The sequence below is a fragment of the Lipotes vexillifer genome, unplaced genomic scaffold (assembly GCF_000442215.2).
Source record: "Lipotes vexillifer unplaced genomic scaffold, Lipotes_vexillifer_v1.1 scaffold511, whole genome shotgun sequence".
NCBI lineage: Eukaryota > Metazoa > Chordata > Mammalia > Artiodactyla > Lipotidae > Lipotes > Lipotes vexillifer.
In genome coordinates, this window is record NW_006784934.1 from 1,364,929 (window position 1) to 1,391,922 (window position 26,994).

General features: G+C 39.2%; 1 protein-coding gene across 1 annotated transcript in view; it reads left to right on the plus strand.

Moving 5' to 3' along the window:
• PDE4DIP (phosphodiesterase 4D interacting protein) overlaps nt 1–26,994 on the plus strand; it is a 144,482-nt gene that overhangs the window by 50,733 nt on the left and 66,755 nt on the right. The window contains 12 exon segments of the mRNA XM_007457126.1: nt 10,894–11,028; nt 11,754–11,873; nt 12,114–12,206; nt 12,345–12,557; nt 13,438–13,596; nt 14,462–14,575; nt 14,764–14,901; nt 15,613–15,792; nt 16,705–16,899; nt 19,303–19,470; nt 19,642–19,723; nt 23,239–23,330. Of these exon segments, the coding sequence (XP_007457188.1) occupies nt 10,894–11,028; nt 11,754–11,873; nt 12,114–12,206; nt 12,345–12,557; nt 13,438–13,596; nt 14,462–14,575; nt 14,764–14,901; nt 15,613–15,792; nt 16,705–16,899; nt 19,303–19,470; nt 19,642–19,723; nt 23,239–23,330 (1,689 nt within the window).

Here is a 26,994-nt window from a genome sequence, read left to right on the forward strand (position 1 = left end):
AAAAAAAGTAAATGTTGCTGTTCAGCTCCCCATTTTCTTGCCTCCCCATAGATAACCAGTGTTGACTAAATACAAAATCTTGACCAAGATGATATTCGATAAACCATGAAGTGCTGAATTTATTATCACATAATTTTCCTTGTTTCATTTTTTAATTTTTATTTTCAATTGATCTGTACAAAAGTGATCTTTTAGTTTTATAATACCAAATGATCATATTTAGGAGTGGTTCTTGTACTCTAGTTTACTATCTGTTTTGAGATATGGTCTTTAAATATGTTCTCTGGGAGTGAAGAGTGCTGTCTTCAAATTTTCTTTGATTGTTGAGTGATTTATTTCTCTGTTGGAAGCCTAGATATGTATGTAGAGCTCTTTCAGTATGTTGATCTTTACTTACATATTCTTTACAAACATATTCTTCAATAGTAAGTTGCCTTTTCTCCACTTGTACTGACTTGCTCTTGTATACCAACTACCCATATGTTGTCATTAAAGTTTAGAGACTACAGGTCAGGTGCAAAATCTTATTAAGGAATACAAAATAATACAAAGTATTATTTAGAGTTTGCTCCCCAGGAGCACTTTGTTTCATTAATTACTTTGTTTCATTAGCATTTTCCCCAATAGGAAAACGTGGCTCCCATCCACATTCAAAGATGAGGTCTTGATTAATGTTTTAATTTGCACTTTTTGCACTTTTGAGTCCTTGCTGTTCTTTAGGATAATACTTAATACGGTATGGCAGGGTAGTGTCCTGGCAGGCCAGAAACTTCTTGCCTCTCTATAGATCACTATGGATTCCAAAGATTGTTACGATTGTTACTTAATTTCTTCTGACTCTGAAGCTCATATACCTAGAGACAGGCAAAAATGCACCTGTAGTGAGTTTTTTTTTGTTTTGTTTTGTTTTGTTTTGTTTTGCGGTATGAGGGCCTCTCACTGCTGTGGCCTCTCCCGTTGCGGAGCACAGGCTCCGGACTCGCAGGCTCAGCGGCCATGGCTCATAGGCCCGGTCGCTCCGCGGCATGTGGGATCTTCCCGGACCGGGGCACGAACCCGTGTCCCGAACCCGTGTCCCCTGCATCGGCAGGCAGGCTCTCAACCACTGCGCCACCAGGGAAGCCCTGTAGTGAGTTTTACTTGGAACTCTATTTTACATTCTTGGTTTTGGGACCAGAACTTGCCTCTCTAGGTGAAATCACAGATGCAAAGTTCTGTAGCCTGCTAAAGCCAAAGCTCTAAGGGCTGTTCTAATCTCTCACAATGGAGCTACTAAGATTTTGTTTTGATGATTAAATAAGAGAGTGATATAATTTTATGTGTGCAGAGCCCCGTAAAGCTTTAAAATTAATTTAAAATATTGCATTATATTAAAATAATAATATTAGCTATTATTATTGACATGATATGAGCCAAAATCTGTTAAAGCACTTCCCCCAAATCATCTCATTTAATGCTCAATAATAAGAAGTTGGGGGTTTATTATGGGCTTTCATCGAAGGCATCTGAATGTCTCCAGGTGTACGAGTATGGGCTGTGCCGTGGAGATGAGGTTCAGAAATACTTAGACTGTTGCTGGCCTTATTATCTCACAAAGTCAAGTTAGTGAAATCTAGCATTATTGTAATTGGGAAACGTCCTGCTCTGGGCAAACTCCAGATGATTCTGTGGGGGACTGTTTTTCCTCCCATCTGGAGTTTGCATACCTCTCAAGCCAGGGAGAGAATTGTTTATTATAAACGGACGTTGACACCTCGATTCCACCTAGAGAGAGCTCCAGCTTTCCTCCACTCTTTGTGTGCAATCTAAGTTCTGTACCCAAGGCTGGGTGACTTACTACTAGATGATGCTGAATAAGACAAGATACTCACTGAAGTCAGTGAAATTCCCAGTTCCACTTCTGCAGACAGCAGCACTCTCTGATACCCTGGACTCTTGCTCAAATAAATAAGGTCTTTTGTTCTAGTGTTTGTCTCCCCTCCCCGCCCCCAAAATAAGGCCTACAGTCTACCTGAACCTGAAAGAGGATTCGGTGATGGCAATCTACTCTCAGGTGTCTATATTCTTGAAAAAGCTCATTTTCTCTGTTATCATCAAAATCTTGGTTAACCAGCTGCATTCATGTGGCTTTTGTTGGACTCCTCAGGTGACTGCTTTGTGCCCTCTCTCGATTTCTTTTCTAAAAAAGGGCAAATCATCCAGGACTGCTAAACTCAACCGCAACATCACGAGGGGAGAAACACTTGTTCTCTTTTATAGGTGATCCCAACAGTCGAGGGGGAGATTGAACTGAGCCTCCTAAAATCTGCCCTACCTGCCACCTCCGGTTTATCAACCCATTCTCCCCGGCCGCTTGTGAAGACTTGGGGCCTTTTAATCCAGGCACCGGACTGGGTAGGGAGAGTGGGGGGGTGGGTCCGGGGGGGTGCTGCAGGCGGGAGGGAGGCGGCGCGCAGCGGTACCTAGTGGCGCTGCCAGGCTGCTCCATCCAGAGTACGTGGCACTACCCGTGGAGAGAGGGGGAGGGGATTCGGCTTTCTCCTCCCCAAGCAGAGCCTTGGGACATCCCGCAAGGGCGGAAGGGAGGATCCGTGAGGGAACTGGTGCGCTTTGGGGGTGAAATTTTAGCAGATACAAGTGGCCTAGCAGAGGTCGGCATCTGTCCTGCTCTCCACTCCGGTACCCACTGCTAGCCAGGTCTGTGCTCTACCGCGAGCAGCACTAAGTCGTTTGGAGGCGAGGGGACGCGCTCGCCACCCCGCATGCGCAGAGCGAGGAGCCGGCCTCCGGGACTACAGCTCCCAGAGGAGTTTGCCGGTGGCCGCAGGCGCCGAGCCTCTGGCGCCATCTTGAAATCTGATCCTCAATCTCTGAGTTTTTGCGTCAGCCGCGGGCGGCCGCTTGTGGACCGCGAACCCAGCCAGCTGAAAGGGAGGACATTGAGGACACCGCGGCTGGTGGGAGAGACAGCTGGAGGAGACATGGCAGGTTCTGAGCGCGGCCTGCGCTGATGTCACTCAGCATCCCCCTGAAGTGTTTCCTCGCCCGACCCCTCCCCGAGGGGCGGGGCTCACCACTCTGGTACCCAGAGCCCGCGCGCGGGTGGCAGCGAAGCGCCTCTGCAGAGTGGGGACCCCATCGGGCTGTGCCATGCCGGCCGGAGGCCACCGGGGCGGGAGACGGAACGCAACCAAGCGCCAGTGAGTGATCACCGAGCAGCAGCCGCATCAGGGAAGCTCGGCAACCGCAGGAGGGAAGATGAAGGAGATTTGCAGGATCTGTGCCCGGGAGCTGTGCGGAAACCAGCGGCGCTGGATCTTCCACACGGCATCCAAGCTCAACCTCCAGGTTCTGCTGTCGCACGTCCTGGGCAAGGATGTCTCCCGGGATGGCAAAGCTGAGTTTGCTTGCAGCAAGTGTGCTTTCATGCTTGATCGGATCTATAGATTCGACACCGTCATTGCCCGGATCGAAGCCCTTTCTATCGAGCGCTTGCAGAAGCTGCTTCTGGAGAAGGACCGCCTCAAGTTCTGCATTGCTAGCATGTATCGGAAGAATAATGATGACACTGGCGCGGAGACCAAGGCAGGGAATGGAACGGTTGACATTTCCGGCTTACCCGATGTAAGATACTCTGCACTGCTCCAGGAGGACTTTGCCTATTCAGGGTTTGAGTGCTGGGTAGAAAATGAGGATCAGCCTCAGGAGCTACACAGCTGTCATGCTTCGGAAGGCCCCGGAAACCGACCCAGGAGATGCCGTGGTTGTGCAGCTTTGCGGGTTGCTGATTCAGACTATGAAGCCATTTGTAAGGTGCCTCGAAAAGTGGCAAAAAGTATCTCGTATGGCCCTTCTACCAGGTGGTCCACCAGCATTTGCACTGAAGAACCAGCATTGTCTGAGGTTGGACCACCGGATTTACCAAGTGTGAAGGTACCCCCAGATGGAGAAAGCATGGAAGAAGGGACACCGGGATCCTCTGTGGAATCTTTGGATGCAAGTGTCCAGGCTAGTCCTCCACAGCAAAAGGAAGAGGAACCTGAGAGAAGTGCAAAGGAACTTGTAAAATGTGACTGTTGTTCAGATGAACAGGCCCCACAGCATATGTGTAACCACAAGCTGGAGCTAGCTCTTAGCATGATTAAAGGTCTTGATTATAAGCCCATCCAGAGCCCCCGAGGGAGCAAGCTTCCTATTCCAGTGAAATCCAGCCCACCTGGAACCAGGCCTGGCCATATCATGACAGATGGAGTTAGTTCTGGTTTCCTTAACAGGTCTTTGAAACCCCTTTACAAGACATCCGTGAGTTATCCCTTGGAGATTTCAGACCTCCAGGAGCTGTGGGATGATCTCTGTGAAGATTATTTGCCACTTCGGGTCCAGGTATACAAAATGGCTGCATAGTGCCTTTCTGATTGAAGTTAGCTAGCCTCAGGCTTCACATGATTTCTGTCTAGTTGAAGGTTAATAATATTCTAAACTTGAGAAAATTAATCATTGAGCCCATTTGTGTCCCCTTTAGTAAATGTGATTCATTCAAATAATTTGTTTTTCACAATCCTCTTTATAAGATTATCTATTGGCTTTCCCATTAATTATCACAATTGCACACCTTTTAAGACAAAAAGAGATTTCTAATTCACCTTTACCCTATAAAAAACATTTATTTCTGGCACTAGAACTCTTTCCTCTTACTTCCTTTTTCTATCCCCTACCCCCTTCTTTTTTTATCTTCATTTTTAGATTTATGAATGTTTCTCCTATTCTGTAAGGGAGTTAGTTCTGCTATTTAGCCCTCCCTAGAGCATTAAGCCTTTCATCGCACGTGTGCCTCAAACTGATTAGAGCTTAGGGTAAAGGTTTGGGGAAAAACCTATTAATCCACCAAAGTATTGTAACATCTGGGCAATATTTTAAATAACTTAAGAGGTCATTTGAGGACTAACGATGACTCGTTCATAAAACAGACTTGGGAAGTCAAGTATCGTCATTTAAAATGTTAAGGCAAAAACTCTTTACAGCCAGTTTGTATACTGAGCTCTGTTTGAAGACGTTTGATATTAAGTAGGGATTCATCCATTATCGGATGATAGGAGAGTTTTATCCGTTGTACTCATGAATTTCTTAATGACTGGAAGATGACAGTTGATCTTAATCTGAGCTGTTCATGTCTGCCCAGTTGATTTCATACCAACCTTTTAAATTCAGCTACGAGTACAGGGACCTGACAGATGCTATTTTGTTTCTACAGCAACAGTAAATGCTAGGTTCAATTAATTTTGTGAAACATCTGGCATGTTCTACTTGATTCGGATTCTCTAGTGATACCATTACAAAGGTGGACAATCTAGAAGGCAGTTTTGGAAAGCTTGCTACCAGTCAACATCATCCCAGAAACTTAGAGCTTCTAAATGAAATTGTTGATTGTCACTTGAAATTAAAAAAAAATAGTTCTATTATGTATAATATTTGCATCTCAATTAGAAAGAGGAAATGGGAGAAATATTTTTGAATTTGCACAAAATTGTCAGAAGTAGCATATATTAAAGTGTTACATAAAAGTATGACTATCCAAAAGTTTAAAACATGTTTTCATATGTATAAAATGTTTAGTATGCCCAACGCTTGTGTACTTTTCTTTTGCTTCCTTTTCCTTCATTGAGCTTTGCAGCTATATTTGGGCTTTACAAGACAGTATTTCTGTGAGCAGACATAGATGTCACAAATTAAACATAGTGTTTTCATATTAGGATCTAAAAATAGTTTGGACAGGCTGGATGGGAAATAACCTTTTTTCCCCCCTTTCAAATATGGCCAATATTGTAGAAAGGTGAAGATTTAGAAAATTACAGGTAAAACAAGAGGAGTTTTTTCTCCATATTAAATTAAAAATACTCTCTTGGTGCCTGGGCTCAAAAAATTTTGGAGCTGGGAAGGAGCTTAAAGATCATCTCACGCAGTCTCTCAATTTAGAGAGATGGAAAGCTCATGGTTTAAATAACTTAGCCCAGGCAGAGCCAAAGATTCCTAACCATTCTTGCCAAGACCTTTTTATTCTATATATTAAACCACATTGTCTGATGTACATTGAATTAAATAAATACTTGTTTTAAGTGCAGGACCTTCTTTCTATACCCTAAGGATTGCGGGAGGATTCTTTAGGAATTCTGTGAAGAAATCTGGCATCCTAATGAGCATATTTAAAATATGGTAACTGTATCTTTAGGTCAAGTCCCTTTTCTTCACTAAATTTAGACATCAGAAAAAAATAGACCTTTAACACAGCAGTGTTTGACCTTTCTGCTGTAACCTGGCTTACTGCCTTTACTGTTTGTAGAATAATAAAACATTGAGAGGAGGAAGAAAACATTCAGCTTGAAGAATCATGGCATTTGATTGTTGTGCTGTTTTATCCAATAATTAAGAATGTGGAAGGAAATAGATTAATTAGGCTCAAAGTGTTTGTAGATAAAATGTATGTTTTGGATTCTGGATCTACTGTTTAAAACTTGACTTTTAAGCACCTTAAGGCCTGTTGTGTTTTATGGCAAAAGCAGATCTAAGTGGGACAAAAGCAGACTGATTTTTGTCTGTTTCTGAACAAATGTGGATAGAATAGAAATAAGTGTAAATTATTTTTGGTAGTTCTCTTTTTAGTTTGTAGAAAGAAAAAACTTGAAAGAAAAAAAATTTCCTTTAGCTAAATTCTGCTACAAATATGAAGAAAAGCTCTTATCCTAAGAGCGAGATTGTTCTGTAAGGTCATTTCGATTCCTTTGTTTAATCTGGTTACTGTTAAATTATCACCATCAGAATGCCTCCTGGTTGCTTTTCTTCTTTTTCTTTCTCTCTTTCCTTCTTTCTTTCTTATATTAAAGAAAAACTGCAACAGTGTAGTTCTCCTGCTTAATAATTTTCTGACATTATGCAAACTGATTTATTTGCCTCCTACAGAATTAAGTCTGAAGACCCAAGGTTGTCAAATATCTAAAGAAAGGTTTGAAGCTTTATTCTAGCTGATAATTTCCTTCTTTATTGTCTGGCCCTGAACTACAATAGAAAAGCTGTCATAGAAGGGGTGTGGTCCCTTGGTAAACATTAATTCAGCTCTGGTTCACATGCAGTTTTCTTTTCTATCTAAATTCAGAGAGTAAGAGATCTTTGCTTCAAGCCTTGCAATGCCAGAGTCTGCTCTTGTATGACTATGATAAATTTATCCCTCTCTATAGCTTAGCTATGTAACCCAGATCAGGCCCTTTGGAAGGGGTAAGCATTAGATGCTGGTGAAAGATTAGGCTTTTAATTTTATGCTAGTTGATAGTTCTTGTGTATCCCCTAGTGCTAACAATAGGATAGAAAATTATAGTAGTTTGAGCCCTGTGACTTTATGACTATGAAAGTGTCAAGAAAACTGCTGTTAATCCAGAAGATCTAAATAACTGCCTTTTAGCCTAAAGGTCTTATTTTATGCAGCCTTAGGCCTGGAAGCAATTCTCTTTTCTGATGCTGAAAAGCATTTGTCCTGAGTCAAAAGCAACTGAATTTAAAATTATATTATGATTACAACATGATTTTAGTAACTGATAGCATGGAGATTAACACTGATTCAACCAAATCAAGTATTACTGATTTCAGGCTTTACAAAATCTTCATAGGAGTGGTTGGTTTATGTACTTGATATTTCACAAGATTCATTATGAGCTGTTTACTCAGTGGGACTTTGCTAGGTACTCTTTTGGCAGACTTATCTGAAAGGACATTTTTTTCCTGAGATTTAAAATAATAAAATATTATGAATAAAGAAGAAACAAACATCTTCTAGCCTTTAGGTCAATACATTACATTTACCAAATTAGGGGTTTTCTATGATGATTCGTGCCAAGATGGGTTCAGATGAGATCCAGACTCATTATGTACTTTTCTGTGGCATCCTTTGGATTTAAAGTTGATGTTTAAATGCGTAAATTAAACATCTACCTTTTTATCTATTTATCTGGTCTTTTTCTAAGAGAGCCACTGAGAGATTAGAGCAATGGTCTGGGAATTAGGAGACAGGCCTATTTTTGTTAATTTGCTTTTGTTTTTATTGTTCTGTTTACTTTATTAAACAAAAACTTTTGGTCCGTACAATATTCCAGGCATTATGGTAGGCAATGGGTTTATAAAGATGAAAAGGAAGTTACCAACTTAACTGTATTTGGTTTATTTGGATCCTTTTCCTGATTTTCAGTGTAACTTTGGACAAATTACTTATCTAAGTCTCCATTTCCTCAAATGTAAGATAGGATTGGACCAGATGGCTGATTTATAAAGTGTCCTTCACAGCTCTAAGATTCTTTGGTTTAAAGTGATTAAATATGACCATTTAGAACTTGAAGCTATTTAATTCTGCTTGTTATAGTTTAAATTTGAAAAATATCTTGTCATAGATGTTGTTGGAAATTTGTTTTACACCGAGGAAGTAAGAAGGCAAGTTTGGTAGAGAATGTTTTATCGTTAAATAAATGATAAAATTATTTATCAGTCAGAATTGTTGTAAATATCTATTAAAATAGTTACCTCTTCCATGGTGTGACATAATTCACATCACTTCAGGGCAAGGCTCCCTGTTATACCCACAACAACAAATATCTCAATTTTTTCTAGGAGTCATTATCCTTGCTACTTTTCTCTTTCTCCCTGTCTCATCATCCAGTCCTGTTGACTCTACCTTCAAAACATATCCAAATCTATCCATTTCTCTCTCCCTCCATTACTACCACTATAATCCAAGCCACTATTATCTTTCCCCAGCAGCAGCCTCCTAGCTGGTCTTTCCATTCCTATTGGTGCTCCCAACAGTCTATTCATCACAGAGTAGCTATTTAAAATGTAAATATGATTGATTACTTTTCCGTTAAAAACCCTGCAGTCCATTCTCATTTCAATGAGAATGAAATCCAGCTTCATTACCTCCGATGTAGGTTCTGTACACCAGATCTGGCCCCTCCCTGCCTTTCCACCTCATCGTGTATTACCATCCTCTTTGCCCAGTATGCTCTAGCCCTGTGCTTTCCAGGAAGGCAGCCACTAGCCCTGTGTGGCTATTGAGCACTTGAAATGTGGCTAGTCCAAAATGAGATATGCTGTGAGTGTGAAGTATAACCTTAATTTTAAAGACTTATTATGGAAAGAATGTAAAGTATCTTGATAATTTCTATATTGAATACATGCTTATGATAATATTTTAGGTATAATATATTGGGTCAAATAAAATGTTTTATTAAAATTAAGTTTACCTATTTATTTTTACTTTAGTCAATGAAGATACTAGAAAATTTTAAATTACATATGTGGCTCATATTATATTTCTCTTGGAAAGTGCTCCTCTAACCACGTAGGCTTTTCTCTTTCCCAGGGGCATATCTACCCGAGGTCTTTTTCATTAGTTGATCCTCTGCCTGGATTATTCTTCTGAATAAGATTATTCTTATTTTGCAGAGCTGGTTCTTTATCATGTAGATCTTAATTTAAATGCTCCCTGATAGAGACCTTCCACTCATCAACCACTTTAAAGTAACTTAACAACTTTGTCATGCTTTCCTATTTTATAGCATAGGGCTTGTCACTAGCTTATATTTTGTGTATTTCCTTGTTCTTTTATCATTTAGCTCCCCACTCCAAATCCCACAGTGCTTTGCATATTAGGGGGTGCTTCATAGATGTTTTAAAAAATGATGAACAGCTCTGGAAGAATAGAAAAGATTTTTCTTCTGAAATGTTTATATTTCCAGTCAGTTGCTGTCAGGAAGGGGTTTAAGGTAAGTTGAAACCCCACTGCCTAGAAGGTGATAATCAGAGTTTAAACATGTGAGGTAAAGAAAAAATGAATAGCTGCCTTTTTTCTCTTCCTAATGGATTTGTGTTTTCCCTAATTGGAGTGCAGGAGAAAGGGAGGGGGGATAGGCAGGGAGAGAAGAGATGGAATTTAATGCCACAGTGAATTGCTAAAGTTTTATTTTTGTATCTTAGCTCATAATGAATATTAGGTACAGTTCAGTAAGTTTATCTTAGTCTGATCATCCCAAATATAAATAGATGTTTTTTTCTCCTGAATCTTTTTGGTGAATCGATATTCCTATAAAACATACCTCCTTCCCAGACCCTATGGATTTTTAAATTTATTTTAATTTTTGTTACTTTTTATTTTGAAATAATTTCAAAGTTAGAGAAGTCATAAGAGAAGTACAAAGAACTCACAGATTCACCAGTTGCTATATGTTGCTACATTTGCTTTATCACTCTCACTGTTTATAGACACATTTTTTTTATTCCTGAATTATTTGAGAATTAGTTGCAGATATTATGCATCTTTACGTTCAATAAGCATGTATTTCCTAAAGACAAGGACATCTCTTACATAACTACAGTACAATTACCAAAGTTAGGAAATTTACTATTGATTAAATACTATTATCTAATGTATGGTCCCTATTTGAAATCTACCCATTTTTCCAATAATGTGAATAGGCATGTTGTAAGAAAGATAGTTGAACTATAACTTTTTCTCCCTTAGGGATGGTGTGAGTTTGACCTTTTGAATTCCCTGATTGAAAATAGGATAAAGCAAATATTTGGTCATCATAAGCATTTAAAAAAATCCTCTCTTCTTTTTAATCTCTGAATTACTTGCTTTAACTGAATAGAGAAAGAGAAAGGTGGGGAGGGGAGCTAGAGAGGAAGTGAATCAGGACTCAGAATGCGGAACAGGACTGGCTTCAGGAATTACTGATAAGCCATTCAGCAACGCTGGTTTTCTAAGTCTCTGGCAAAAGATGCCAAAGACATTTGAAGATAAAATTAAACTTTATTGTTGGCTACGCTTAACTTAATCATCTCACTGCTTCTTCCTAGCCCACGATGACCGAAGAGGTACTCAGACAACCAAAGCTGAATTCAGGCGAGACCGGTACAACACAGCAGGCTGTATCTGATTCACATTTGACAGAACTCCAGGAAAAAATCCAGCAGACAGAGACCACCAACAAGGTATTGGAGGTCACAGGGTTTCTTGAGAATGTGACTGGCTCTAGCTGGGTCTGCGTTAACCTCTCTGAGTAGGACCTGGGAGATGGGTTCTGTGTATGCCTGGTGCTCTGTGGAATATATTCTTAAAAGTGTAGTTCTTTCCTGTATCTCTCATCAAGATTTTAGCCTGTTCTGCACAGATCAGAATTTCTGGTGCCTTTTAGGTCTGAAATTAAAACTTGAGTGCAATTTTCATCTGTATAAGGCACTGAGACAAGAGGTTCATGCTTTTGATTTTGGTTTAACTTCTTACCCCATTATAGCCCATGGGTTTTAACATCTGCTTAGAAGAAAATTCCCACAATTTGGGACGCTGTGCTCCTGGCTTTGTGTACCCTTGTTGTGTCCTGTCCTGTAGTAGATAGCAGAAGCTCCTTGGTCTTCGTGTAAAAGATCCACAGTGACTCATGTGGACAGGTACCCCCAGTATGGCTGCCGTCATAGAGAAAGCACAGTGCATGAGAATTGAAGCAATTGAGTATTAAAAGAAGTATTTCACATTTCCTGCTACTTTCTCTTGCTGATTGACTTAGGGCTTTAATGGTTATGCTATGTGGGGAAAAATTAATAAGGTAATATTCCCTGAGAAATCCTTTAAACCTAGATTTGAGGAAGCACTTCATGGTTGCATTTGAGGTTAAAAGAAATCATTGACCTACGAAACTGTTTTTCTTTGCTGAATTCAGATTCTTCAAGAAAAACTGAATGAAATGAGCTGTGAACTAAAGTCCGCTCAGGAGTCATCTCAGAAGCAAGATGGTACAATTCAAAACCTCAAGGAAACTCTGAAAAGCAGGGAAAATGAGGTAAAGTGTTTGGCAGTCAAGGACCCATGAGGAAACAATTTTTCCCATCAAAGTAGATAAGTATTCTATAATTTGTTGAATTGGATATTGTCAGACTAACAGATCTTAGCCTAGAGAAACTGTAGTGTCATCTAAATTGGAATTTTGGAATAGTCCTGCTACAAAAATCTGTACAGGCGAGATAACGGAATTTATATTTAGCTCGCTAACATTTTTGGTACTCCCTGTCTTTGTTTTCAGACCGAGGAGTTGTACCAGGTGATCGAAGGTCAAAACGACACAATGGTAAAGCTTCGAGAAATGCTGCACCAAAGTCAGCTTGGACAACTTCATGTATGTGAGGGTCACCTGGGACAGGAGGCATCACTTGAGGATGTGCCACTCGCAGCCACAGTGTTGATCTTGTTGTTGTTCTTGTCAGCTGCTCAGTGCTTACCCTCCTTGTGATGATGATTCTCACTCTCTTTTCAGAACTCAGAGGGTAATTCCCCAGCTCAGCAACAGGTGGCTCTGCTTGACCTTCAGAGCGCTTTATTCTGCAGCCAGCTTGAAATACAGAAGCTCCAGAGGGTGGTACGACAAAAAGAACGGCAGCTGGCTGATGCCAGACGATGTGTGCAATTTGTAGAGGCTGCAGCACAGGAGAGAGAGCAGCAGAAAGAGGCTTCTTGGAAACATAACCAAGTAAATCATTAATCATTTTGTGGCACTGTGTAAATGCAGACTTTGTCCTGATAGTGACTTTTTATAAGGATAGCTTGTGTTGAACCCTTGAGTCACTTACTTAATCTAAGTAATTCAGCTCAACATTTGTTGCCCTTATACCATGTGCCAGGTATTGGGGCTGTGTTCTGGAAATACAAGGGTGAATATCACAGGCTCTTTCCTCTTAAGTTACTTGTAATATAGTATGAAAGACAGTCATGTAAACAGTATTTCAATGTGGTAAATACTGTAGAAGAGACATATAGGGGTCCTGTAGGAATATATACAAGGGGCCGGGGAAGGGAATCAGTGAAAGCTTCACAAAGGAGGAGATATCTGAGATTATTCTTGAAGGGTGGGTAAGAGTCAGCGAGACAGAAAAGTGGGAAGAACAACCAAGTCAGAGGAATGGCTTGCACAATTAGTCATGTATGTTTTTTAAAATAAAACACATAATTCTTAAGTGGTTTCTTGTTAGCTTAGAGCAAATGCCATTTTTTTTTTTTTTTAAGATTTAAAAGGATAGGTAGGAATGTTGTATCCTTGAGCTTACTGTAAAGGATCCAGGTTTATGGTAGAACAGAGTCCCACTTAGTACTTATATAGATGTATCATTTTTAAGCCAAAAATAAGTATTGAACTATAATATCAAATTTACATCCTACCCCCATCCACGGTTCCCATGATTTCCCACATCATATTTGACTGATGTGTAGTAGTATCTCTATAGTAATTTTAAGAATGGCACTTTTTGCTACTTTATTTTTTGTTCTCTGTGCTTTGAAAGTTTTAAGGCCTCCATATCTAATGACCATGTGAAAATTTTAGATTGTTTGAAAAGGGAATCTATTTAATTCAGGAATTGCGAAAAGCCTTGCAGCAGCTACAAGGAGAATTGCAGAGTAAGGGCCAACAGCTTCATACCCTGGAGGCTGAAAAATACACTGAGATTCGCACCCAAGAGCAACACATTCAGCACCTCAACCATAGTCTGAGTCACAAAGAGCAGCTGCTTCAGGTGAGTCCACAGAGTGATTTCAAGTAAAACTGAGTTCCTAGAGCTTGGGAATTTATGTTCATATCATCTCAAAACATTAGTCCACCTGTGTTGAGTACCTGCTACATGTAGAACATTAAGAGGTGGGAATCAGGAGGATTCAGAAGAAATAGAAAGTACAATCCGTCAACCAAGATGCTAACCAGCAAGTGTAGGAAACAAGAAATATAGACCTGAAACACTTAAGCAATAAATATTCAGCAAATAGTTATTAAGCACCTCTGTAGGTTAGATACTAGGCTAGGTATGAGGCAAATGAAGAGAAGATATGTCTACTGCTCCCACTGAAGACCTCTGTATAGAAATTTCCAGAGTTATATACATGATAAAATGAAAGTTATAGGAAAAAATGGAGCACCAAAGAAGAGACTGATCAGTTCTACCACCTACTCTAAGCTTTAGTCACACTGGATCCCTTATATTTCTCTGAGCATATGATTTTTTCACGGTATACATATGTTGTGCCAGTTTTTTTCTCTGATAGAGATACCCCACAGCCTCTTGGGAAACTCCTAGTCCTTTAAGACTCAGAGCAAATGTAACCTCTTTTGTGAGAACTTTAGTGACACCTTCAGGCAGAGTTAGGCAATACAGCCCATGTTCCCCTAGTAGCTTGCTTACGTGCGTATATGTATACACCTGCGTATATGTGATGCAGAATAGTTGACATTCTGTATGTCTGTCATCTCTGCTAAACTGTGTTCCCCTTGAGAGTGATCACATTTTGTTTTTTATCCCGAATCACTACCAAATTCCGTGACAAAGTGTGGAAATTCAGTTAATACTGAATAAATGAATAAAGGAAAATATTTTTTGGTCTCATTAGGAATTTCGGGAGCTCCTGCAGTATCGAAATAACTCGGACAAAACCCTTGAAGCAAATGAAATGTTGCTTGAGAAACTTCGGCAAAGAATACAAGATAGAGATATTGCTCTAGAGGTATGTACCATAATTTTGCTCATGATGCTGTGGATTATTTCATCCACAGGGGGACTTTAGAAATGTATTTACTTAATTTGCTGCTTTGGGAGTTGGTTTTCCATTCCTTTATATTTGAAATCTTATTGAATAAGAATGATCAGAATAGTGACTCTTGTGGAGCTTTGGGTTGCTGACTTTGCTTGCAGCGGGCTATAGACGAGAAGTTCTCCAGTCTAGAAGAAAAAGAAAAAGAACTGCGTCAACTTTGTCTTGCCGTGAGAGAGCGAGATCATGACTTGGAGAGGTTGCGTGGTATCCTCTCCTCCAATGAAGCTACCATGCAGGTAAGAGCAAAATCTGTCATGACTTGGTATCCCTCTCCCACTTGGATTCTAAACCTGAAACATCACCCCTTCCATCATTTTCTGAAAACCAGGATATTTGCTTTATTAAAAAAAAAAAAAAAAATACAGAAGCAAACAAAAATAGCAGTCATTAGTTCTGTCGTTATACATAAGGGAGTGAGAAGTTTTAGCACTTCTACTGTGAACTTTGTGGGAGAGGGCAGTGAATATGGACTTTTATACATAGTTCTAATTTATTTCTAATCCTTGCTAATATTTATATACTTTTATATAAACGTTGCTCAGATGCAGCTATTATATTGTATTTTTCTCATTAATATTATGTACATGTCTGTACAGCCACAATCAGAACACTTGTTTCTCTTATTAATATTTACTCTGGGCTATTTTTATATATTTATTTTAGAGCTTAAATATCTAACCATCTGACACTTCTTGAAGTTCTTCACTTCCTTCAGAGTACTTCATTTAACACATTATACTTATCTCTCTACAAACTAGATGAGAGTTTCTAGAAACAACCAATAGACTAGTATGGCATTGTTAGATTAGATACTACGTTGTTTCCTTTTGCAAAAGAAATTGATAGATAACTTAGGAGATAATGTAAAGGTGGATGAGGTTTCCTGTTTATGCTGAGGAGTGTGGGGTGGCCCTTTGACTTAACGGCTGCTTTCTTTGTGACTGTAGTGTATGGAGAGTCTCCTGAGGGCCAAAGGCCTGGAAGTGGAACAGTTGTCTGCCAGCTGTCAAAACCTCCAATGGCTGAAAGAAGAAATGGAAACGAAATTTAGCCATTGGCAGAAGGAGCAAGAAAGTATCATTCAGCAGCTACAGACGTCTCTGCATGACAGGAACAAAGAAGTGGAGGCAAGAATTTAGTTAACTTAAGGGCAGTTGGTTTAGTGATGACATAATCTCAGTCTTGCATTAGGACTCTTGAGGTCTGAGAGGCCGGTGACCCAAGTCTTTAATTCCATCCTGTCTCTGGGCAGGTCACTGGCTTTCACTGGGACTTTTTTTCCCTATACCTGTAAACTCAAGGGGACAATTATCTTTCTCAAAGAAGTTATGTGAGAATTAATGAGATCTAAAAAATGTACCTACGATACAATAGCTAACCTTTGTTATGGTGCTCATGCTGCATCAGGCACTTTTTTAAGAGCTTAATGGATGTCAATTCATTGAATCCTGGCAAATCTATGAGGTACATACTATTATTCCTCTTTGACAGACAAGAAAACAGACTTCTGAAGTGAAGCAACTTGTGTCCAAAGGGACATAGCTAATAAGTGGCAGAGCCAGTGTGCACCCCAGGTGATCTGGCTCCACAGTTTTAACCCCCATGTATTACCTCCAGTGTAGAACTAGCAGCTTCATCACCGTGCTTATAAATACAGTGCTTGTTATTTTTTTCAGCTGATCATTTCATGTTCCCCCTATACAGTCAAACGGGAGTTGATAAATGAGATAAATGAACCGAGTGCCCATTTATCTGCACCTAACATTATTATGTGCTCTGAGCATTACAGGGCAAGGACTTATTTTAGAAAACAATATGTAAGTTGCCATTCTAAGTATTCTTTTCTGTATTGTTAGTGTTCATTCACTGAGCATGTATTGACGGCCTTTTATGTGCCAGGCCTATGCTGGATCTGTGGGAACAAAAATGAATAAGACATCATACTTGCTCTCTCTTCTATGATAGATTCTTTTAAGCCCTTTGATATACAGTAGATGGAATTCTTTCCTCCAAAACTTACACTCTCTCTCCTGTATTAGGATCTTAGTGCAACATTGCTCTGCAAACTTGGACCAGGACAGAGTGAGATAGCTGAGGAGCTGTGCCAGCGTCTACAGCGAAAGGAAAGGATGCTGCAGGACCTTCTAAGTGATCGAAACAAACAAGTGGTGGAATATGAAATGGAGATTCAGGGCCTGCTTCAGTCCATGAGCAGCAGGGAGCAGGAGAGCCAAGTAAGGACTAATGCCCAGTCCAGAAGAGTACCACTTAGTGTGTTTATAGTCCGCACTATAGGAAGCATTAGAACTTTATAACGTGTAAAATTTACGTCATCTTACAGTCCATTCTGTTAGTTCTTCTCCTTCAGCCTATTAACTAGACTACAGTTTTACATCAGTCATCAGAGTATGAAATATTTCTAGAACACTTTGCATTTGGAGGGTGCCTAAATAATACATGTCCCCACTCATTAAATTCATTATGTACATTTTCTTTTCCTTAATGTTCTGATAATTTTGACAGAAAGGAATATAGGGTTCTGGAGTGTTTTGATTTTGATTCTAAATTATCAAGACTTGAGTGATATGTTGTTTCTAGCCAGGGTATGGGAAAACTTATACTTTACATATTTTCTCTTAATTCATGTAAAATCTGAGTTATTTTAAGAGAGAAAAAAAAGTTTGTGTTTTTTCAAAGGCCATGATGAGAATAAACAATCTCATAGTAATACGGCATATAGTAATTTCAAAATAATGGTACACAAATATTTCAAAAGTCAATTCTTAACTTACCCTCCTTTTCACATATCTTTCTCCTAAAGGCTAGAGAAAGTCTAGTATAGTTGACTTGTGCTGCATTTCAGGGACCAGTCACTCAGAATTCTCCCTAGTCTGTTCTCATAGGGAACTAATCATTTGCCTGTGTTATTTGACAATAATATTCTCTAATGCTTCCTTATATTATGGGATGGTTATATTCCACTCATCCAATTCTTAGGCCCACTGCAGTAAATACACATTTTGTTAGATACATGCTGCCGTGTGCTGCAGAAATTGCTTCTAGAATAGACCTAACAAAATCATTGTGAATTATTTAAGTCTTTGGCAAGAGGCTAACAAGTCTTTGAGTTTTCTTTTTCACCCCTTTGTAATTTGAAAGAATTAGCCTTATAACACTTAATATACTGCTGGTAGTAAAATAATGGAATCTAGGAGATGCCTGAACTTACAAAAGATTTTCAACACAAGAAAAAGTGTAATGATTGTATTCTTCTAGATCTGCTTCTCGAATTTTATATGCAGAAAAATCCCTTGAATAGCTTTTTAAAAACGTAGCCTCAAGAATTTGCATTTCTTACTAGCTTCCAGGTGATGGTGATGCTGCTGGCCCATGAGCCACACTTGGAGGAGCAGTGCTAAAAGCAGCACTGCTGGAAAAAGAGTACCAAGCCAGATAGATCATATATATGGCACAAGATATCCTGCGTATTATTCACGCTGTTTCTTCTCATAATTTCACAGAGATTTTTATTAAGACAAATTAATAATGTACTGTTACCTCTAAGATGGTTATGTCCAAATCCCTAAAGAGTCTGAATTTTACATACTAAAACTGGAAGGTTATTCTTTTATTTCCCTTAGAAGTTATAACAAGAGCTCAGCTTCTTATTTAAAATAGTAATAATTCTCCCAGAGACAGTTGATGCTATAATATAGCTAATATGTTCATCATCTTATACCCTCTTTTAGTCTTAGTTTATTATTTCTAGGTTTTCTGATTAAATGCAGACTTTCTATGTGGTAATGGTCACAAAAAATGTTCTAAATTTTTTCCTTATTGTACCATCATGTGTCTTAGAAAACTGTGGAATTTTAAATGAAATAAACTGGGTCTGGTGATTTTGAGGTTCAGATTCTCCTGATCATGTGGTCTGATAAAAATGTTTCTGTGTAATTGATTCATTCAATAAATAGGTCTCGAGTACCTATGAATTGAGTGCCTGCTATGTGCCAGACATTGTTCTGGGTGCTTGGGATTCAGCACTGAACAAAACATAGTACTTGCCCTTAGAAAACTTACATCCAGTTGGGGCAGGGCGGGGGGCTGGGGAGAGAGAGAGAGACAATAAATAGATATATTGATTACTGGTAAGTGCATTGTAAAAAGAATTCAGCATGACAGGGGAATTAGGAGTAGAGATGAGATCGCTGTTTTAGATAGGAAATGCAGACTAGGCCAATCTGATAAAGTTGACATTTGGCAAAGACCTTAAGGGAGTGTACCAAACAAATGTTTGGGCAAAGACCATTCAGGCCAAAGGCACATGAGTAAAGAAAGACATATGTTACCCAATTCGAACCAGAATCTTAATACCTTAGCCTGATAGTTCTAGCAGAACAAGTTTAGATTATTTTATCTGTAACAGATGTGTTATATTCCATTTTTCCAATATTGTGCCTATGAGAGACTTTCTTTCCGCTCATTGACTATGGTTTTTCCTATAAAATAAAATCAAGGAAACTATTTCTTAGGGCCCCACTGGCTTTTCTTAAATGGTTGGCTTTTAACAATTACATCAGAACACAAATTTTTTTATTAGAATATCTCTCTAATGTTATGTGTGATTCCCTTACTAGGCTGCTGCAGAAAAGATGGTACAGGCCCTAATGGAAAGAAATTCAGAATTACAGGCCCTGCGCCAGTATTTAGGAGGGAAAGATTTCATGACGTCCCAGGCACTCATCTCTGACCAACCAGCTGAAGTTACCTCCGTCAGTCCCCATCTTGCAGAGCAGACTGATCAAGTAAGAACCATAGACTTGTATAGATGTTTATGCCAACTGCATTTTCTTTTTATATCTGAGGCATAAGTATGATAATTTTAATATCAAGTTGTGCAAGAATGTTCCAAGTCCTTGTCATTGTGATCATGGTTCCTGTATCTTCCTAAAACCCCTGACTCTTCCAATTCTTAGGGTTCAGTGCCTATACCCTCCAGAGATGATAGCACTTCATTGACTGACAAAGGGGATACTAGCATACCCAGGTCTGTGTTAGGTAAGTATCAAATTTCATTTCATTCAGGAACCTCTGTCTTTCCTTCCTGTAACTCTCTGTTAATAGGTTTGGCCAAGACTCTCTTTCTCTTCCTACCATAATGGAAAAAATAAGTTTGGATTCCACCGAAAGGCTGAAGACATGTGTCTTCTAGGGAGAACTGCCCTTGCCTTATTTTGAATTAAAAGTATTGCTCTGGCTACAGATTTGACTCAGAGAAACTGCATCCTAATTCTCTTTTTCAGTTAGCTTTGCAGGGATTCAGGAATGTGGGAGGCAGGGTTTCCAAACCTGCACAGCAGGACCACGGGGCTGACGCTGTCTCCTGGGTACCTTAAGCAGGCTGAGGCTGCTCACTGTAAATTGACATAACCCACATTACAGTGTTGGGAGGGGTAGGCAGTGCCAAGCTCCCCTCCATCCAAGGGATGGTTATAGGCCTTGAACTCCCTAAAAACAACTGAGCAAAACTCAAATGGGTGCCTTAAAGTCTGACTTTCACAGACCAAAAGGTTGGGATCTAGGGAAGCATCAACGAAACTATTATCCAGTGAGTTCCAAAAATAGGGGCTCACCATGGTTAGTGACTTGGTGATTATAGTGCTATGATAAGAAATGTTGTGGACTTGGAGAATTAACTTACGATTTTTTTAATGATTTTAAGAATGTATAAACTTTGTGTTGTAGTGTAGGGTATTATGGAATTCATAGATAAGTTGTGCAAGTAGTCATTTTTTAGTGGGAAACTTTATGCTAGTTAAAGAGTAAAGGATGCTGGATTTGTTTAATTTACTCCATATTTACCTTTTTTTAAAAGCATCCTTCCCCAATTTTTTATTTTGCAAATTTCAAGCCTATAGAAAAGTGGCAAAAATAGTACAATGAATACCCATATACAGTTTTATTAAGATTCACCAATTGTTAACATTTTGCTACTTTTGCATTATTTCTTGCATGCACCCACACACAGATATAATGTTTTTTTCTGAACCGTTTAAAAATTACTCACAGACATCATTGACACTTTATCCCTAAATACTTCATTATGTACTTCCTAAGAACAAGGGCATTCTCTTCCATAACTACAATATAATTATCACGCTCAGGAAATTTAGCTTTAATAGAGTCCTAGTATCTAATGTACAGTCTATATTCAGAGTTCCCATTGTCCCAATAATATTCTTGATACCTGGTTGTTCTCTTCCCTCAGGGATCACGCATTGCACCTACTTGTCATGGTTCTTCAGTCTCTTTTAATCTAGAACAGTTTTCTAGCCTTTTTTGTCTTTTTTGACATTGGCTTTTTTTTTCAATTGAAGTATAGTTGATTTACAATGTTGTGTTAATTTCTGATATACAGCAAATTGATTCAGTTTTTTATATATATATATTCTTTACCATATTCTTTTACATTATGGGTTATTACAGGATATTGAATATAATTCCCTGTGCTGTACAGTGGGACCTTGTTGTTTATCCCTTCTATATATAATAGTTTGCATCTGCTAACCCCAGCCTCCCAATCCAACCCCCCCCCCGCCCCCCCACCCCCCCCCCGCCGACAACCACAAGTCTGTTCTCTGACATTGGCATTTTTTAAAACTCTGGGCCAGCTAATGGCCCTCAATTTGGCTCTGATTGTTTCCTCATGGTTAGATTCAAGTTAAACATCTTTGGCAAGAATACTACATGGATGATGTCTTTCTCAGTGCATCACATCAGGAGCACATGGTATCAGTTTGTGTTATGCTCGGTGATATTAAGTTTAGTTCTTTGGTTAAGGTTGTATCTGCCAGATGTCTCCACGCTAAAGGTTCATTTTCCCCTTTGTAATTAATAAGTGATCTGCCAGCAAATGCCTTGAGATGTTGATAGTTCTGCTTTCCCACAGTCATTCACCCAGTGGTTTTAGCATCCTTTGAGCTTGTTTGAACTCACTATTTGGTAGTTTAAAAAAGAGATTTTCTATTTCTAAAATTCCTTCTTTGTTTAGTAGTGTGTATTCTTTTATAAAGAAGAGATGCCCTTTCCCTATTCTTCCTACTCCGTTTGTTTATATCAGTATGGAGTAATGGGTTCTTTTTTAAAAAAATCATTTTATTATCCATTTCTGTCATTATTCCATTTGATAACCAAATTATCCCAGATTTGGCCAATTGGAGCCCCTTCAAGCCGTTCCTCTCTCCTTTCAGTATTTCCCCATCTGTTTTTGAGCACTTCCATACTTTCTGGCACAATAAGATGTTCTGTGATTTTCTTTTACTTTGCCTACCTCCTCCCTGAAATTATCCATTACTTCAAGGAGCTCTCTGGTTCCTTTTAGTGGGTAATGGCATTTATATACTAATATCTGTACATAAGATAGGTTCATAGCTACAGGTATGTCATTTGCTTCTAGGCCCTTTTAAGTGAACAGAGCTAAGGATGTTTATATGTATATGTGTGAGCGTGTGTGTGTGTGTGTGTGTGTGTGTGTGTACATATATATACACATATATATGTATATACACACACACACACGCACACACACATATCTCCATTTGATACTGATTCCTCTAATTCCAGTTAAACAATACAAGTTCTTTCTTTCCGTTATTTTGTATTTGTATCTGCCTTCTCCCAACATTGAGAAACCTGGTTACCTGTAACGTCACTATATTTATACATTTGCACAGTACACAAAAATAGTTTCAGAATGTCTACATGAATACCACTATCAATACTAAATCTATTAAATAATGTTTAAAATTTCTTTATAATTCTTTTTATCCTTAGACTATTTCCCACCAAGGGTGTACAGTTAGAATACTGAGTTCAAAAATTATTTGGATTAATTTTTTTTATTATCTTCTGGGTGGTTATCTTATCAATTTGCTATTTAGTTTCATTTATTTATGTTAGTATTCAGTGTTTGGCTTTTGCTTCCTCATTATGGAACTAACTTTACACGTTAATAATAAAACATTAACGTGCTTCAAAGCTCAAAAATGTAGAAAAGTGTACTCCGAAGTCCCATCTACTTCCCTGTCCTTTCTCTCCTATTTTTACTCATCCCCTGAAGACAACCAGTTTCATTTCTGAGGCATCCTTTCTGTGTTTCTTTTTGCAAAAATAAGCAGATTAATCCTATGTGTATATGTGATGTGTATGTGTATGTTCTTATTTCCCCTTTTCCTAATATAAAACATACGTCACTAGAAGTATTCTTCTGTGCCCAGCTTGTTGTACTTAATAACTTGGATATCACTCGGTATCAGTTCATAAAGATATTCCTCATTCTTCTTTACAGCTATATATAATATTTCACTGTGTGGATATCCTATGCTTTATTCATTCTTTTATAGGCTTGTGGGTTGATTGCAGTATTTTGCTATTACAAATAATGCTGCAAAGAACAACCTGTGCATATGTGTTTTGTTGTTGTTGGGTTGTATCTTAAATTCCTTAGAAACAAGGCAGCAAAGATCACATTATGTTGATTCTGATTATAACTAGCATTATGTATTAATTTTTAGGAGACTTGGATACAGTTGCAGGGCTGGAAAAAGAACTGAGTAATGCCAAAGAGGAACTTGAGCTCATGGCTAAAAAAGAAAGAGAAAGTCGGGTGAGTTTTCTTGTTAAGCCTAATTTCTTAATTCCTGGTTTTTTCAAAATGCTTCATATTTAAAAGAGTAAAATTCTCCAAGTATAATATCTGGGTCCAAATGCAAGTTGAGCCTTTTTTCTTTCTGGATAAAAATAGAAATCCCTTTATATACATATTTCTCACCAAGATGCTCTTGTTATTTATAATGGGGATCATTGAAACTTTTTAAGTGCTGAAAAAACACAGCTTTCTCTGCCCATTGCTAACTGGAATAAAATAATTACAAAGGACTTGTGAAAAAATGAAGTGCTGTATAATTGCTGCTTAGAATTATGACATTAGATCCATGAAATTAGTTTTCGAGACATGGAACAAGAGAAATTTGAGAAGGACCCACTTTTATTGAGTACTTGCTATATGCAGTGCACTGTACTGGATACTTAAATTAGCACTAATACAGCTCTGCTAAATAAGTCATATTGGCCCTATTTTATAGATGAAGAAGCTGAAGCACTGTTTTAAAACCTGGAGGTGGGGAAGAGTTATATGGCTATAAAATGCTAAAGCTAAGCTTTAAACTCAAATCTTTTGTGACTCAAAACACTTCCTAAGAAGTCATTTCCTGGAGCAGATAATTTTTCCCATTCATATGTTCTATTTCTAGCAATAGAGGTTTCATCAATTTTCTTAGAAGAGGCCCCTCTCAGCCTTACAGAATCCTTTCCACTTCTTCTTCCCTGTACAGCTAGTTGTTTGTACTATGATATAGAAGAAGCATTAGGTCCACAGTATAGAGTTATAGAGACTAAAACTGAAAGCCTTTATGTAACTATGGCCTCTATTTTAGATCGGTCAGTGTCATGGGTTCCTAAATTAAGTTTAGCTGGCTAGTCTGTATAGCTCCTCAGTTTTGTTCTACCTCTTTGTCATAGTTACATCTATAATATAAAACCTGCATTCATTTTTGTGATGAAATTATCTTATTCTACCTCTAATTTCTCTTTTTATTACCGTATTTCTCCTTACGGAATTATATGAATCAAGTTTTGAGGATATGAAATTGTGTGGCATTTAAAAAATACTAGTTTAAAAAATCCCCTAGTTCCCCTCCTTTTTCTTGGTTCTGCCCTAGCCACTATCATGTCAGATAATTTAGTTTCCACATGCTATTCCTATTTATCTCACATATACTCAATTAAGAGCAATGTTACTTTTGGTTTTGTCCTGTTTTCAGGATCATAAAATTATAATGACTATAAATGAACATTTTGAAGAAAAATATTTAAAAGAAAAAAATCAGTATTTTGAGTGAGTTATATTTAGCTCTATTGCTTACGTCTGTATGTTCTTTTTTTGCGGTATGTGGGCCTCTCACTGTTGTGGCCTCTCCCGTTGCGGAGCACAGGCTCTGGATGCGCAGGCTCAACGGCCATGGCTCACGGGCCCAGCCGCTCCGCGGCATGTGGAATCTTCCCGGACCGGGGCACGAACCCGTGTCCCTTGCCTGCATTGGCAGGCAGACTCTCAACCACTGCACCACCAGGGAAGCCCCGTCTGTATGTTCTTAATCAACTACAACTTCTCAATTCAATGCTATATATTTTCATTACCACATTTCCTCTAATATTAGGTATTTACCAAAGCCATATAGATTTTCCCAGATTTTTCAACATTCCCTCTACTCCCTTGAGATAATAGTAGTGGTGGTAATAATAGTTATCATTCACTGATTGCCTGCTATATGCCATGCACTTTAATACATTTTCTCTATTCTCACATAACCCTGAAAAGTAGATATTATTCCCATTTTACAGTTGAATAATCTGAAGCTCAGTTTAAATTGCCTTGTTCGGGAGATTATGCCAAGATTTAAGACCCATGTGTATCTGACTGCAGACCTTGAGCATGCTGCAATAATGTTTTTTCTTCATGTTTTCATGTTTCTTCAATGGTGCAACTACCTCGATATAAAATGGCAGAGGGGGCTTCCCTGGTGGCGCAGCGGTTGAGAGTCCGCCTGCCGATGCAGGGGGCGCAGGTTCGTGCCCCGGTCCGGGAAGATCCCACATGCCGCGGAGCGGCTGGGCCCGTGAGCCATGGCCGCTGAGCCTGCGGGTCCGGAGCCTGTGCTCCGCAACGGGAGAGGCCACAACAGTGAGAGGCCCGCGTACCACAAAAAAACAAACAAACAAACAAAAAAAAAAATAAAAAAATAAAATGGCAGAGGTCTCTGAAGAGAGCCTGATAAAGAGCACCCCTTTTTCCATATCCAAGATCTGAACAAAATGAGAAATGAAACAAAATAGTGGCAGGTAGTTTGATACTTTATCAACTGTATTACTGATAAAGGCTTACATAGAGAATTTAATGCAAGAACCAAGTGGGCCTGCTGGCCAATCCCCAGAATTAGGTAGACTTTTCTGCCCAGACAGGCAACGCTGGGCCTCAGCAGACCATTCTGCATGGTGGGGAAGAGCTTGCCTTTGGAGAAGCAGTGGCTTCCTACAGGCAGCTGTCTCGCAAGAAGAGGAAAGGTGGAACTAGGTCAAGCTTGCTTGGTTTATTCTTCCCCAGTCTACTGTTAAGTCCCTTTGCCTGCCCAGGGTTGAGTGAGTAAAGGGGTGGAGAGAGGTCAGGAGTTACAGTAACTGAGTTCCTTCAACAAGGAAGGAAGTATGAGGAGAAGCATTTCCTCCTAATCTGCCGCAGTAGCCCAGAATCATCAAATACCTTTGTATAGTTATAAACCATCATAAGCCCACACAGTGATTCTATAAGCATTGATGGAGTTAGAAGATACACAAGTAGGACTTCCCTGGTGGCGCCATGGTTAAGAATCCGTCTGCCAATACAGAGGACACGGGTTCAAGCCCTGGTCCAGGAAGATCCCACATGCCGCGGAGCAGCTAAGCCCGTGCGCCACAACTACTGAGCCTGCACTCTAGAGCACTCTAGTAGCCCAACTACTGAGCCCTCATGCCACAACTACTGAAGCCTGCGCACCTAGAGCCCATGCTCTGCAACATGAGAAGTCACCACAATGAGAAGCCTGCGCACCTCAGTGAAGAGTAGCCCCTGCTCGCCACAACTAGAGAAAGCGCGCGCGTAGCAATGAAGACCCAACGCAGCCAAAAATAAAATAAATAAGTAAATTTATTAAAGAAAAAAAAAGAAGATACACAAGTAAAATTCTTATTGCTTATAACTTACGTTTTATATTACTTAAGGAAAAGGTGCTGCTTCCTTTAGGAAGCTTGATTACACCTTAAACTAGCAGTGTGTCTTCCATCTTCACTTGTCACAACTACTTTTAAAAAATTATCTCAAAATATTTCCTTAAAATGTTTACTTACAGATAACTTGCCATCTCCATGAAGCATATAAGACATAGTCTGGTGGCTTTGAGTCTACTTCCTTGAGTTTACATTCTGGATCTACCACTTACTGGCTCTGATTTTGAACAAGTTCCTTAATTTTTCTCAGCCTCAGTCACCTCATCTGTAAATTGAGGAGTAGAAGAGTAGTTATTCTGTAGGGTTGTTGGGAGGATTCACTCATTCTTTCATTCATCAGCTAAATGGGTACCTTTTCTAAGCCAGGGCAAGTGGTGGGGATGAATAGGGAACAAAATCAACAGAGTCTCTGACCCTATGTAATTAATTCCTGCTTGGGAGATTTAGAC